At 36.5% G+C, this 15,539-nt stretch overlaps 2 protein-coding genes across 2 annotated transcripts; both read left to right on the top strand.

Annotated features, from left to right (window-relative positions):
* Positions 1–4,636: 4,636 nt before the first annotated feature.
* On the top strand, positions 4,637–5,700 carry LOC125233828. Its single transcript, XM_048139962.1, has 2 exons — positions 4,637–4,852; positions 5,216–5,700. Exons 1-2 carry the CDS (start codon positions 4,688–4,690, stop codon positions 5,357–5,359), a joined length of 309 nt encoding a protein of 102 aa, XP_047995919.1. The 5' UTR covers positions 4,637–4,687; the 3' UTR covers positions 5,360–5,700.
* A 7,815-nt stretch (positions 5,701–13,515) lies between these two features.
* Positions 13,516–15,085, top strand: LOC125231826 (putative serine protease K12H4.7). The gene has a single exon (XM_048137408.1). The coding sequence runs from the start codon at positions 13,549–13,551 to the stop codon at positions 14,950–14,952; it is 1,404 nt and encodes a 467-aa protein (XP_047993365.1). The 5' UTR covers positions 13,516–13,548; the 3' UTR covers positions 14,953–15,085.
* Positions 15,086–15,539: the final 454 nt, after the last annotated feature.

Genomic DNA, 15,539 nt, shown 5'->3' with positions numbered 1-15,539 from the left:
ATAAAATCTTCAACACATTTAATTTCATAAAATCCAAACAAGTATCTCATTCGTGGCCTATTGGTTATACCATAACCACACACTACGCGCATCCCCACGGGATCGCCGAGTCAACCCTGTGACTCTACGGTCTCTGCAAGACCCGACCTCCGCCAGAGCTCCCCGCGCATCGCGCACCCACGGACTGCACACAGCAGATACCGACTTCTAACGGGCTACGACTACGGTGAAGCCTCTGGTACGGTCTGACCAGCCGAACTGAGATCCTCATTCTCAATATTACACTCGCTATCTTTACATCTAAATCATCCAAAATGGTACGTGGCTATCTGGCATTTTCCTCAATCTATCGTGAGCCCATTAAATGTTAACCTATTTGTTTGCTGTCACAGAACTACCAAAAATTCACGGTTCGCAAAACAACGACTCTAATCCGCAATTAAAATTGTAAGATCAAAAAAAGCCTTTCACTTTTTCTTTATTATGAAACTAACTAAAAACATGACCAAAAAGTCAACTTTACCAGTTTTATATTTTGTCCTATCATTTTAGTTAAGGACAAAAAAAAACCTTTTCAAAATTGTATGTAGGTACCAAAATAAGTCAACAATAGTAGAATGAAACTCAACATGTTGATCTCACTGATCAAAATGTCACTAAATCAGAATCAAGATAATGAGTTACAGTGCTCTAACAGTTGCATCCATTCGGCAACTTGACACGTCATACAGCTGACACACGGCGACATATGAACCACCTCTACCCGGTGTTCATCACATGAATATGGACTACCTCCATACGGCATCCAACATCGACCGATTACACCACCAAACCAAACGCACGCCACCCATACGTGGCCGCACAGAAACGGAAAAATAGATCCGAATTTTACTCCTACGTTTACGAATGATTGTAATGGTGTACGCAGTCTGAGCCAAAGCAACACATAGCAATATGGTACAAAATAAAAATTACGTTAACCATGAAAACAACGAGTTTCATTCTTCGATTGCAAACTAATGTTTACAAAAAAAAATTAATTTACTAAAGTAAAGCAAAGTAAAGTAAAGTAAAGTAAAGTAGCTAAAGCTTTTTCATTCTGTTTAGAACTCTCAATCTAAACAGAACAAATATCTCAACAATATCCCAATAAAATGGAAACTGCTCACCAGCTTCAAGTATCAGTGTCCAAGGTCGTATTCTCATTCGTCGCTACGACGCACACGTCGAAGCCAAAGATGAAGACCTCACGAAGACCAGTTCAAGCACGAAGGCGCCAAGCAGCGGTTGCCACTGCTGCAGTAGGTGCAGTGAAGCACGTCGTGGTTTATCACAGCTGGCCATTACTGAAAGCATCATTTTCACGGTATCAGTTTCATCGTTTAGTAAAAACTTAAAGGGAAACAAGTAAACAACGACTGGCATTGTCTTAGATATGAGATTTAACAATTATCACTTTATGAAGTTTCCCAGATACTAAATTAAAAGCTTGAAATGAAAACAACAAGTAGGGACATGACCGTGTTTCTAAGTATTTGTCTTTAAATTTTTACTTAGACCTTTGGCTTTTCTTAGATTGCTTAACCATGACACTGAATAAAATTCAATAATAAACAATTGGAACGAAACCTGTCCCTTTTTTTCCATTCTCCAGATCACATTTCATCCTTCAGATCAAGAAATGCAGTGCTGAGCATTGTCTGTGGTACTCGCGTGATGGTACACGCGACTTTAGATACCTCACGTTGTGTAGACTTGACTGTAGCACACTGCAACATAAAATTTCATATGCGTAGCTTCTGTTTTCACACAATAAACAATTCGAGATAGATCACGAATTAAGGGGTAGGTATTACTCTAATACTGGCAATAACTTGTCAAATTTGATAAACTACGGAACGTTACAGAATACGGATCTTGGAAACTAACAAAATTAGAATAAGAATCTTTGTTTTGAGAGCAAAAGACACTAAATAATTTTAACACAAACAATAATTACGCTTTTCGAAATTTTATAATCACTACGTTTCAAATGATTCTCGTCAAGTGTAGGTATTCTCAAACTTTCCACAAATGGGATCCACAATTCACCAAATAACATTATGAAATGAACTCACCTGCATTCAAGGTTAGACACGTGACCTTACTACCACGTTTCTAGGTTAGTAATTAGCTCGCAATAAACAGCTCCTGGAACTGGTCCCACGTTAAGCCTTTACCCTGGCAACACAAAATAAGGACGACTGACTACTGAGTCGTATGTGAATATCTGGCAGGGGCGACGCGGTCGGCATTTTTCTGGATATCTAGGAATTCTGAATTTCCCGATTTTTAGAACTGTTCTCCATACATAATGATGATGATGTAACGAAATGTCCTCGGCACTGATGTCATTTACACACACACGTCAACACAGACTGTCCAATCCAATATTTCTCAGTTTCGCATGTACTTGTTGCGTGCGAGGGTAGTTTTATGACGCACAGCGCGGCGTGAAGTTTGTACGAAGCGTTATTACTGCTATACTGTGTAAGCGATTTGCGAAAGCTACGTAGACAGCTAGACGATGCTCCTTTTAACTCGTTGACATTATTTTTCTAGCGGGTACTTCCTCTTTTTTTTCACGGTTATGATAACGAGTATGACCGTTTCCATTCTTATCACTCATAAACAACATTTTCCTTGATCACTTCATAGTCACTGCAACTTGCGGATGGCGACAACAAGCTGGGGTGGCCAATGGATCGTCGGCCATACACACGTCGGTCGTAGCACACCATGTCATGGCGTTGGTTTCTTGTTTGTCGGGTTCCAAGTCCGGAAAGGTCACCCGTAGAATTGTAGGTTGATATTGACGAACTTTTCAGTGTCTCGATAAGGGCGCTCATTTGTTGATTTTGCGCTTCGAGAAATTGCCAATATGGCGGCACTTCCGTTCCGGTGCAATTATTTTGCGTCTCTTTGCCTCGATGTGATCCCACCTTCTGATGTCGGGGACAGGTCAGGATTGGCACCATTTTCAGACATCGGGGCGTTGCTGGGTCATCGAGGATTGAGACGAAGACGATAGTAATCAACGATTTATTTTACACACTTTAAATTTTACAATAGCTGATAGGTAAACAACTTGGTTTAGAACAATTATAGCGTGGACAGTTCCGAGGAGGCTCTAAGACTTCTTGTCTCTAGCGTGGTCCGCCAGAGAGTGTTGGGTCTCAGGTATCCCGGCTCCGTCCTAGCGCACGAAGTGGGGACAACAACTGGTTGGGTGGACAACTGGTTGGTTGTGACGTCAGCTGTCCAGCTGCAACTCTTCGCGCGCTGCGCTATAATTGACTGTCCGTGCCAATATCCGGTCTGTCTCCGACATATATATCATTGTCTGAGTACCCACAACACAAGCCTTCTTGAGCCTTCCGTGGGCCTCAGTCAATCTGTGTAAGAATGTCCAATAATATTTATTTATTTATTATTTATATAGGATTTACATACTTCATACTAAGAATCGTACCTCGATTTTTTTGTACATAGGTAAATAAATATGTCATTTATTCGTAAAAAACTTAAGAACACGCAAAAATATTTGGGAAAAATATGATTTTAGCCACTTCCAGCGCCATCAAGCTTTAAGCTTAAAAACCCCACATTCCAGTGGTATTAGGATTAGGTACGCTTTTTTGTATGGGCTTTGTCAGTCCAGTATTAAATCGTTCTTGGTATCATATAATAGAAGATTTGAATTTTGCGCCTTTTCCAGCAACAAACTTGTTTGGTTGTGTACACGTACACTATTGCAGTTGAATACAATAGGGGAATGTCAGAACAAGTTGTATACCTATCAAAGTTTGTTCGAATCTTACATGGAACTTTTGAATCGTTCTTGAACGTTGGGGGAATGGCAACATTGAAAGAAATTTGATTTCATAGGAAAATTTCCAACACGAGAAATATTTAAATTTTATATTGGAGCGAAAATTGAGAATCTTGTCTCGAGAGCAGCAGCCGGCCGCGAGGCATAATCTTGAAATTTTTGTTTTACGATAAAATTCAAGTTTGTTGGAGTATATTGCGAGATAAAAAAATCAGCTAAGTAACTATTGCCCTGCATGGCTATGTACTGACTAGGTATAAAATAACATTTAGAAAGAATGAAACGATTCGATTTGTTAATTTACATATTATTATTACCTACCTATTTTAGGATTTACGGCTTTTTTAAATTGGGTCATTCTACTTTTTAGTGCAGTTTTTTGTGTCCCCCAGACAAAAAAATGTCGATCTGCCATTTTCTTAATGAAATAAAAAAAAATTGCGCAACACATGAAACTTCCGTAATATTTCCTTAACTTCTGTTAACATTTATATTTGAATATTTTGCCTATTTTAAGATAATTTAGGGTAACATAGTGGAATTTTATGGTAACATAGTTGTTTTCCATAGTATTGCAAAGTGTCCCCGACCCAATACGCGGACTAACTTAACCAAAAAAAGTATTCTTCTTACAGTGTAGTCCTATGCTTCAAAAATTTATTAAGTTTATTTAATATGTTTGCGTTTTTTATGTAGACCCCATATATTTTTAAAAGCTTTATTTTTTTTCAAAATAATTACTTTAGTTTTGTCCCTAAGGAAGAAGTGAAATACGGTACTACTGTGTTACTGGTATTTTCTCAAAAAAATCGTTAGATGTCACTGTACCGTCACTGGTCGGCTCGATTGGGTAGGTTGGGCATTACAAGAGCGGGGTGGAGGGGAATGGCAGTAAGCCGCGTGCCGCCACTCAATCGCCGCCATGTTGTGAATCAAGACGCGTGTGTTTATTTGGTGTGCACTTTGTTACCCGGCGAAAAGGTAAGTATCAGAACTTTTACGTTATGTTTTAACTATTGATACGTGGCATTTATGTCACTGAATTGTATTCTATTGTTGGATTTGCAAATTATATGGTAATTTCGTAAATATCAAGTAGCATCATGTTATTTTACAACTGTGTTACCGGCCCACTTTGTTACGCTGTGGTAACGCAGTTGTAAAAATGGTAACGCAGTTGTAAGTATACTCTGTCACTGATTCTTTCTAATTTTATTTAAGTTGATTTTTTCGTATCGACCTAATATTGGTTTATATTTTAACAATTTCACATTTGTTTGCTGACTTACTTTAATTACTGACGGTAAAATTAGTACTGTAATGCCATGTTTTTATCTTTTACAGAAGATCATGTCGCTAACACCAGCCGAAAAACAACGTCGGTACCGAAACAAGCGAAAATTAGACCCTGTTAAAGATGAGGAAGCAAGAAAAAAGGCTCTAGACAGGTACCACAAAACAAAACGCCTCGTCAAAGACTTAGTTTAGCATCATACAATTTATGTTTTACAGAGGTGTAAATGATACTGGCAAACTTTTTAAAGCGGTCGAAACAGACACTAGTTGTGAACCTTATGATAACATTGTTGAAGTGGTTTCTGCACCGAAAAAGATTTTTAAAGGGAAACGCGAATACTACGAATTCCCTAATCCTCTGGAAGTGTTTGAACAATGACTGCAATTATTTATTAATTTTTAAGTAATCCAACCTGCATAAGTGCTGTGATTTTGGTAAAACGGATATAATAGTAGGATTAAATTATTATCTTCAACCTTTGTGGTAACTAAGAGACTGATTAGCTATTTTTGTAGAGAAGAGAATTGTCTATTGAAACAACTTTGTTACTGTTGCACAACTGTGTTACCATTATAAATATAGGTTTTTCAATTTGAGTTGTACAATTGGCATAATAAGCTACATTACAGATATCAGATGCAAGATAGTATTTTTTAATATCAATGTTAAATACGTTGTTAAGATATTTTTACATATATACATTTTATGTCAAATCTTTGTAAACAAAAGTGCACAACGGTAACACAGTTGTCATTTAATGTGATTTATAAATGACTTAATTAATGATAATTTCTTATTATAGTTATGGAAGAGAAAGATTTATGTTCCTAAAATACGTTTTGTTAATTGTTTGTTTGTAATGAGTGACTGAAGCTGCTCAATAAAAATATTTAGATTGGTAACAAAGTGGTTTGATTTTTCTACCTTGGTCTACAAAACCTTCATTTTCAGAAAGAAATATGTACAAAATTCGATGCTGGCAGTTAATTTCAATTGTCTGGATATAATTACGCATAAAAACAGTTAATTTACTTCATTTATCTCTGATGATAAAATTTTTAAAACCCATTTTTTTAGCAGTGCAAAAACCTGCACTAAAAAGTAGAATGACCCAAATATTGTGCTTACTAAGTTTTTTCTTTTACGATTTTTTCATTTTTTGACCCATGGCTCGGTAAAAAAAAGCGATCAATTTTTTTATTTCTTTCAGACCTACATATTTAAACAGACAAACGGTCACAGTGAAATTAAAAACGCTCTTAGTTGATTAATGATTACGGAACCGTGAACAGTTAACTTTTATGGGTTGTATTTAGGATTTACTACCTCGTAGCCACTACGCCGGTAAAGAGCTAATACCTAACATTATAAACGTTTTTTTCAGAATATTTGGTGTTTTTTTTCGGCACTAGTTCGCAAAGTCGGTACTAGTAGTTGGGGCTAATACCGAAAATGGTCTTTCACCTTCAAAACAGTGATCACTGGTCTGAATATTATTTCAGAATAATCTCAAATAGGTAACTGCACCTGCATTTTCACACACTTTCACCTGCCAACGAAATTCACCAACGGTATAAACATATATACTAACATTAAAAACTGGAAAATATCTAAATAATTACTCAGCTTTTAGACATAAAAAACTAAATCCAAATCGGTTCATCCGTTCGGGAGCTACGATGCCACAGACAGACAGATACACACACAGACGGACAGACAGACACACACACAGACAGACACGTCAAACTTGTAACACCCCGTCGTTTTTGCGTCGGGGTTAATAAAACAGTCGCAGTTTTGGCGACAGAAACAGTTTACCAAATAAAATTGCTTTTCCAATTTCATAAATTCATTCAAATAAATTCGTCAATGGTCAACAAAAGATTGACTAACATTTTACTGATAAAATACATATTATCATACACTATGTTTACACACACTGACCAATGTACACATACAGACATGTACCGTTATAACATAATAATATACCTGTATGAACATACCGTTTAGATTTGTATAAAATGCGATGTGTAAATTCGATACGAAAGAAAAATTAAACCGTAGGTATATAATTATTTGGGATACCCCCATTTGCCAGAATTTCATTTGCCATAATTTTATTTGCCATCCTATTCAACAATCATAATATTGTTTCTCATAACATCTTATGCCATAATCATTGTTTACTATATTAATCTAGTGCCAGAAACTTTGTTTCCCATAAAGTCAGTTTCCATAATGTCATTTGTCAGAATCATCGAAATCCGTAAGTACCACATTCCATACCATCATTTGTCATACAAATTAGCGTCCAGAAAAGTCAATTTCCATAATGTGCTTTGGCAGAATCGAAAACTACTATAATAGGTACTAGAAGGACTAGAGAATGAAACTGCTATCAGAAAGTAGGTTAGGTTAGAACTGTGACCCCCTGGAAAATGAAACTGCTATCAGAAAGTAGGTTAGGTTAGGTTAGAACTGTGAACCTCTGGAAAAGGAAACTGCTTGTAAAGTAGGTTAGGTTAGGTTAGAACTGTGACCCCCCGGAAAATGAAAATACTATCAGACAGTAGGTTAGGTTAGGTTAGAACTGCGACCCCTGGAAAATGAAACTGCTATCAGAAAGTAGGTTAGGTTAGGTTAGAACTGTGACCCCTGGAGAATGAAACTGCTGGAAAAGTAGGTTAGGTTAGGTTAGAACTGTGACCCCTGGAAAATGAAACTGCTATCAGAAAGTAGGTTAGGTTAGGTAATAATATGGGCAACAATTAATATGGCAATAATTGCTTATGGCGTTTGAATATTCTATGAAACCATATTATTGCACTTAATAATATGGCTAACAAATAGTACGGCATTGTATGATTATGGAAGGTAATATTCGGATAAACAACGAGTATGTCATATGATTTTTATGGTAAACAAATCATTCGGGCAAATGAAATTCAGGCAAGTTAGATTCGGGCAAATGAATATTATGTTAAATGACTGTCGGGCAAACAATAGACAACCTAATTATTTACTTTTGTACTAGGTACATGTCATCTTTAATTTAGAATTATTTTGACGACCGGTCTAAGCGTCGAGAGCTACTGTCTCTACGCTACGGGAGGAAAATTGAGATGCGAGTACCACACACCGCGCTTAAAAGAAATGCATTCCCAATGTTGAAACATTTTTTTATACAAAAATATATATTATATGACATTCTTTGATTGAGTCTGACAATTGAAGATGTTGATCGTGTAAAGTTGTTTGCTTCCGTCTCGCTCCCGTCTAGAGTTGTTAGTATTACAAAAGTCTGTTAAGCGACAATCGTTTACGATTCGTGGCGAACGAGACGCAACTGGCTCGGTATAATATCATTATCGTAGATAATCTCTTAATTGGTGAAACAGTCAGACTACGTTTCGATCGGCGTCTAGCGTTGATGATTATCATTCGGCTAAGCCGGTCGAAGAGCCATGGAGATCACTACGATACGCTGCCGAGTGTGACTGATTATCACTCCGGCTAGGTCCAAAAACAAAATTCGCCCAGAACCACAACTGCAATGGGGTCACTCCGCCTATTGTGGGAGCCGAGCGCAGCACAATGGCACTTGGGAGGCCGGATTACCCTCTCGTCGTGTCATTTACCCAGCAATAACGCGGACTTATTGCATGCCCAGTTGACAACGCGCGTCTATGCCGCGTTCCATAAATTAGTATTTTTTTTACGCTACAAATCTGATACTTTGTTTAAAACTAGGCTCTCGTATTTTTCAATTTGGTAAAATGAATTTATATCGTCAAATGCATAGCATCGATGTAAATAGTGGTGCAAACATAACATTTTGTACCATCGTATTTTGTGTCTAAAAGTTTTCAACGTTCTCTCTATATTATATGCATGTGTAGAAAAGTTATTTAAAGCCTGACCCGAAATATACTCTGTCAAAAAAGTCTGTCAGTAAATAAGAACAAAGAAAACTATAGGTACCCTTTTCTCTAACACCCTAAAGAAAAGGATGCATATAGTTTTCTTTGTTCTTATTTACTGACAGACTTATTTGACAGAGTATACAGGGTGTAACAAAAATGGTGGTGATCCGTTTAAGGGCGTATTCAGTATCGTATTCTCATCAGGAAAAAGTAGGATAAAAATTTTTTTTCGCAAAAATTTTTTTTATCTTTGTATGGAGATTCGACCGATTCGCGCGGCCCGGCTCATACAAAAGTGAAAATTTTTTTAGCGAAAAAAAAATTTTCTTCTACTTTTTTCTGATAAGAATACGATACTGAGTACGCCCTTAAACGGATCACCACCATTTTTGTTACACTCTATAAGACTATTGTCAGGAGGGCGCTGTTATTCTGATGTATAGAGTAACAGTTCAGTTTAGTATGAAGAAAATAGTTCTAATGAAATTCCGCAACATGGCGCGTAGTCATTTCTGGTCAGGCTTTGCCTACACAGATTGTAAAATATATCTTTGAACGTGAAAAGTAAACGGTGCAAGATGTAAGAAACTTGCTGGAATGTTGACTGTACTACTTATTATTTCAATGTCGATAAACTCCTTGAGATTGCATGAGATTTCATATTCTAAAATTCAATAACATCCCCTGGCGACCAAACATTTCGCTTCAATAAATAAAGCATTCCTAATGTGTCCTGTAAACCAGTCAACGAAGCCACCTGAATCCAACTGACGTTTACATTCGTAGCAGGCATCTTGTGCGTAGCAGTATCTATTACTTTGTATTATCGGTCACTGATGTAAAATACACTATCGTCTACGAAATCAACCCAAGTTGTCGCTAAGGCCCACTTGCACCAACCACTTAACTCAGGGTTAGTGGGCTGTCAACTGTCAATATCCATATAAAATGGTAGGTTAACCCTTCATATTCGTTGGTGCAAGTGGCTCTAACTATATTATTATACATGGTGTATTTTTGATATTACCTTATATTTAAAGATTTAGTATAAGCCCATATTACAAACATAATTATTTTCATAGGATTTAATTAAAAAACTATACCTACTTTTATTTTATCTTACAAAATAATTCAGCACGCAATGAATGCTATTAGCTGACGACGTACTGTCAACTAGTTCTGCGTCTTCGAGATGTCAAATACTTAGGTGCACGGTGCACGCAATATATTGCTGTTCAATTTTTATTTTTTAACTAATTATGCTCTGGCAGTTGGGATCAAACTTACGTATATAATTACTAGTTTTATGGGTTCTTAGCACTAAAACCTTGGTCTGGTTAAAGTTTGAGGTAATATGAAAAATCGCAGGGTGAGTAATGCATAAATATGCAACCTACAGCAAGTTACCCTTTAAATATATATAATATAATCGATGCTTTTTCTGTAGATAAAGCGGCAATTTCAAATGTTTATATGGGAGGAAAAGGGAATAGTCGTCGGTAATAAGAGGTTGTCAAACCTTCGTTTTGCCGACGACATTGTTCTTTTTGCTTCCTCCGCCACAGAACTTCAGCAAATGCTCCAAGACCTGAGCGACGCGAGCCTTCAAGTTGGACTTCAAATGAATCGCGCAAAGACCCAGGTGATGACTAATAGCACGAAACTTGGGGTAAAGGTAGACGGGCAGACTATACAATACGTCAACGAGTATATCTACTTGGGCCAGTTAGTCTCTTTCAACGATCGGCAAGACAAGGAAGTTGAGCGCCGAGTTCAAAATGCATGGAAGAGCTACTGGTCCATGAAAGAGCTAATGAAGGGCGACCTTCCAATGTCACTGAAGCGCAAACTCGTTGACATGTGTATTCTGCCTGTCCTCACCTACGGTGCCCAAACGTGGTCATTCACCGAGGGTCAGAAGTCCAAATTGAAGGTTTGCCAACGAGCAATGGAGCGCAGTATTTTAGGTGTTACTAGGATGGATCGCATCCGAAACACTACACTGCGCTCCAAAACACGAATAGCTGATGTAGACCGCCAGACTAAAGTGGGACTGGGCAGGCCACGTTTGTCGCATGCACCCGGATAGGTGGGCCAGCATAGCCACCAAGTGGATGCCTCAAATTAAGCGCGGACGTGGAAGGCCCAGACGGAGATGGCGGGACGACTTTGACACCTTCATGACTAATTGGCCAGAAATAGCACACCAACGGGAGCTATGGAAATCACGGGGAGAGGCCTTTGCCCAGCAGTGGGACACATAAACGGGCTATCTAAAAAAAAAAATATATATATATCTCCATCAAATTGATGGGCAGTGTTTTCTATTAATGATTTTACTGCTCTTAGCTACGCTACGTGATTGTAACTTAAATATTATACACACTTCATATGACAATGTCAATCAAGAATAATGATCGTGAACAAATATGAAATATACGGACGCGACTTTCTTGTCTTTTCCTTTCTTATATACTTAATATAAATAAAGGATTCAGTAGAGGTTTTTGTTCTTAAATGTTTACTTTGTGCAATAAAGTTTAAATAAATAAATAAAATACTTCGTTTACTAGTCTATAGGCTCAACCTCGAACTGCAGCAGCAGTCAGGTGGTACGCAGGCAATATTGCACAATTTTTATCCCGTTTCAATTTCCGATAGCAGATACGTTCGCGAGATTAGATGCTATCCTCCTACATTTGATTCTAAAGTAATAGCAATTGTATTATGTCAAGACCCGAGGCTATATCTGAGCTATATCGATTCCTTTGAGCCACTTCTGTGCTGAAATGAGAATCTGGGATGGAATACAGACTTACACTTCAGATTTTTTAAATAAAAATACAAGACTGCGCCTAATTTTTTACTCAAACACATGGAATATTTATTCTAAATACATATAGGCATATTATTTTATATTATTTAGTTTGAATTCGTTTTTATGTTAACTCTTTTTGTTTTGATTATTTTTATTGATATTATACAATTGAATGAATGCATGTGAAATAATTATATTGACGATCATAATGTAAATTCGTATAGGTTAACATAGCATAATTTATAATGTAATTTATCATTATGAAATAAATAAAACTAAACTAAACTAAACTAAACTATTAACCGGGAAAAAAATATAAGAAGCGACGCTGTGTATTATTATTTTATTTATACGCATATTTAGGTAATTATGTTAACTCACGTTTGTACGGCACACGGGGAGAGCACATGAGATTGCTCCAGTTTCAATAGCACTTTTGACAATTAAAGGTTTGAAAGAAAACGAAATTGTGACATTGCAGTGAAAATCTTGTGTCCCATTTTATCAACTTACGATAAAACAACATTGATAAAAAAATATTAATTTACAACTCAAAATGCCTTGTTTTGAGTTGAATGCATCAAATTACAGGCATAAATTGAAAGGTACTACTTAGCGTAAAATGAAAGGCACTTGTGTGGTAATTAATTTGTTTTAAACAGCGACGTTTTTGTCGACGTTATATCGAAATATAAATAATTTCCCGTTTTATTTGTGTTTGTCAGTATAAATGAAACGTTACGAATTTTACTTGCGATTTATTGGTTGTGCGGATTATTGTGAGTATTTTCATCGCTTATTTAAAAAAAAGAGTAAGAAACCATCGCTACGAGAAGAAGATCTCCATAGCATTAAACTCACTGTTATGTTCATAATTGATATATAGATAAAAGTATCTGTAATCTGTAATAAAATACTAAAGAAAAATGCCTACCATTAAATATAATAGAACTACGATACATCTAAAGCCTGACCAGAAATATAATGACTATTGTCAGGAGGGCGCTGTTATTCTGATGTATGGAGTGACAGTTCAGTATTGTATGAAGAAAATAGTTCTTATGAAATTCCGCAACATGGCGCGTAGTCATATTATTATATTTCTGGTCTGGCTTTAACTTAGTGCACAATGGAGGATAGTGGTGGGATATTAGTGATATATTATGGTTTTAATATCTATTTTTAATCGAATTAACGAAAAGTACATAAATGAATTTAAAGCTGAGCGCAAAGTCTAAGAATAATCATAAATGCCATTTTTTAGCCTTATGGAAAATAATTTAAACGATAAGTCATTATAAAAAAATGTGTATCGAAAAGATTTCTAACATGTTCAATTTTAAGTAGTTTTAAATATAATTAAAATAATGAAGGAAACATTTCACAATGTAATTAGGTATACTCGCTGCACACACGTTGTACACGTGTAATTGATAACCACATATTAATCGTTACAATTAACACAAGAATCCTAAGTGTTTTTGACATTCATAGCTTTATTATTATTCACTTTTATTTAGGAATGCTTAGATAAGTAGGTATTACGTACTTATGGATTAGGTATATATCCAGACAAGTTGCAGAACACTACCACTGTTACGTTTACTTTGAAGCAGGTAAGTTTAAAATATTGTCGAATATGAAATACCTGCAAGTGATCATTTTACTTTCATTGACCCTAGCTGTAATTGGGTTCAAAACCAATGGAAACTTGAAACATCTAAAGCTAAGCTTGACCGAAGGCGATATGAAAGCGGTGAAAGAAAAAATGATGGAGCAACCATTAGATCATTTTGATCCACATGAAAATAGAACATTTAAAATGAGATACTTCGAGAATTTTCAGTTTTGGAAACCAAATGGACCCGCGTACGTGTACATTGGCGGAGAAGGAGAAGTAGATGGAAAATTCATAGGGAGCTATACAAATTTGTTAATAACTCAACTAGCCAAGGAGACGAATGGTGCAATGTTCGCTACGGAACATAGGTATTACGGGGAGAGTTTGCCAGACATTCCTAAAGACGATAAAATCAAATATTTCAAATATCTAAGTTCTAAGCAAGCACTAGCAGACATAGCATTTTTAATAATGAAGTTGAAATCTGATTCAAAGTTTTCAAGCTCGCCAGTGGTGGTGGTCGGCGGGTCGTACGCGGGCAACCTGGCGGCGTGGATGCGGGAGCTGTACCCGCACATGGTGGACGCGGCCATCGCCAGCAGCGCTCCCGTCCTTGCCAAGAAAGATTTTCATGACTATTTAGACGTTGTTCGACAGACTTTTGCTAAATACGGAACCAAAAACTGTCTGCAAAATATCGAGAAGAAATTTAAACATGTTGAAGAATTATTGAAAAGCAGTGATGGAATTGAAAAGATAAAAGAAGAGTTCAATATTTGCCCATATGAAGATTTGACCAAATTAGAAAAACAGCGATGTCTTTTTGATTTATTATATGGTAGCGTGAAATCTGCAGCGCAGTATGGCCAGGTGTACAATGTTAAACAAGTTTGTGATAATTATGAACCTACTAAAAAGCTGACATTTGACAACTCTTCAAATCTCAATGTACAAGATAATGGTAAACCAACGTGTATGACTCTTGAATCTTGTTTGAAATTGGACAACCATAATGATATGGCGTGGACGTATCAATATTGCAATGAGTTTGGTTACTTACAAACAACGTCATCGGAAAAGCAGCCTTTCGTTCACTGGAGTCCTTTAGAGTATTGGTTCAAACATTGCAAAGGTTTAGTGGAAGGAGACATCGAGAAGAGAATTGACGAGGGTGTTACGAAGACGAATAAAATGTACGGTGGGTTGAGTCCGAAGGTGAGCAAGGTGGTATTCACGCACGGGGACATGGACCCGTGGCACAGCATCGGGGTGCAGACAGCCCTGGGGCCCGAGGCGCCCGTCGTCATGAGCAACGCTAGTTCTCATTGCGGCATACTTGTTGAAATATATAAGGAACCAGCTGATATGAAAGAAAAAAGGAAATACGTAAAAGAATTCATTAAGAAGTGGATTTCTAATTAAGTTGATATTATTTTTCTTAAATACATTTAAAAAGGAATAATGTAGGTATCAACGCATTGCCTTATTTACAAACAACATTGTGTAACATATGATTCAATAAATATAATTACATTTCTGATGTTCTATCCACCAATCGTGAATATCAATTATTTACCTGAATTTTAATTGATCCCTAACCTACAATATTTAACTACATATTTCCACTTAAATACTGTCGTTGCTCTAACAAAAAATATTAATAACTAAAAATGTATTGAATTTACTCGTAAATAGAGTTGTGAATTGTGTCGGTGTTCCTACCTCACAAACGAAAAAATAAACATTAAATAGGTTTAGCCCATGGTTGACTGGTAGAGAATGCTTGCTAGCATTAAGTCCGCCATTTGTACTTTTTTTTAAATTGTGCAATAAAGTTTAAATAAATAAATAAATAATAAATAAAGTAGGTAAGACATTTTCCAGAATACGAGACTGCCAAATTACGAAAGTTGCTGCATTAGACTCACTGGAATTATTAGGTGAAAACTGTGTTTCTACAAAATGAAGAAGATTAAAGAGTAGTGACACCAATTTTCTATACTACGTTG

This window comes from Leguminivora glycinivorella, chromosome 1 (assembly GCF_023078275.1).
Source record: "Leguminivora glycinivorella isolate SPB_JAAS2020 chromosome 1, LegGlyc_1.1, whole genome shotgun sequence".
Classification (NCBI taxonomy): Eukaryota; Metazoa; Arthropoda; class Insecta; order Lepidoptera; family Tortricidae; genus Leguminivora; species Leguminivora glycinivorella.
This window is presented reverse-complemented; position numbering and strand designations above follow the sequence as displayed.

Coding starts and splice junctions, on each gene's coding strand:
- LOC125233828 (XM_048139962.1), top strand. CDS start 4,688: ATGTCACTGTACCGTCACTGGTCGGCTCGATTGGGTAGGTTGGGCATT. Junction 4,853..5,215: donor CTTTGTTACCCGGCGAAAAG/GTAAGTATCAGA, acceptor TATCTTTTACAG/AAGATCATGTCGCTAACACC.
- LOC125231826 (XM_048137408.1), top strand. CDS start 13,549: ATGAAATACCTGCAAGTGATCATTTTACTTTCATTGACCCTAGCTGTA.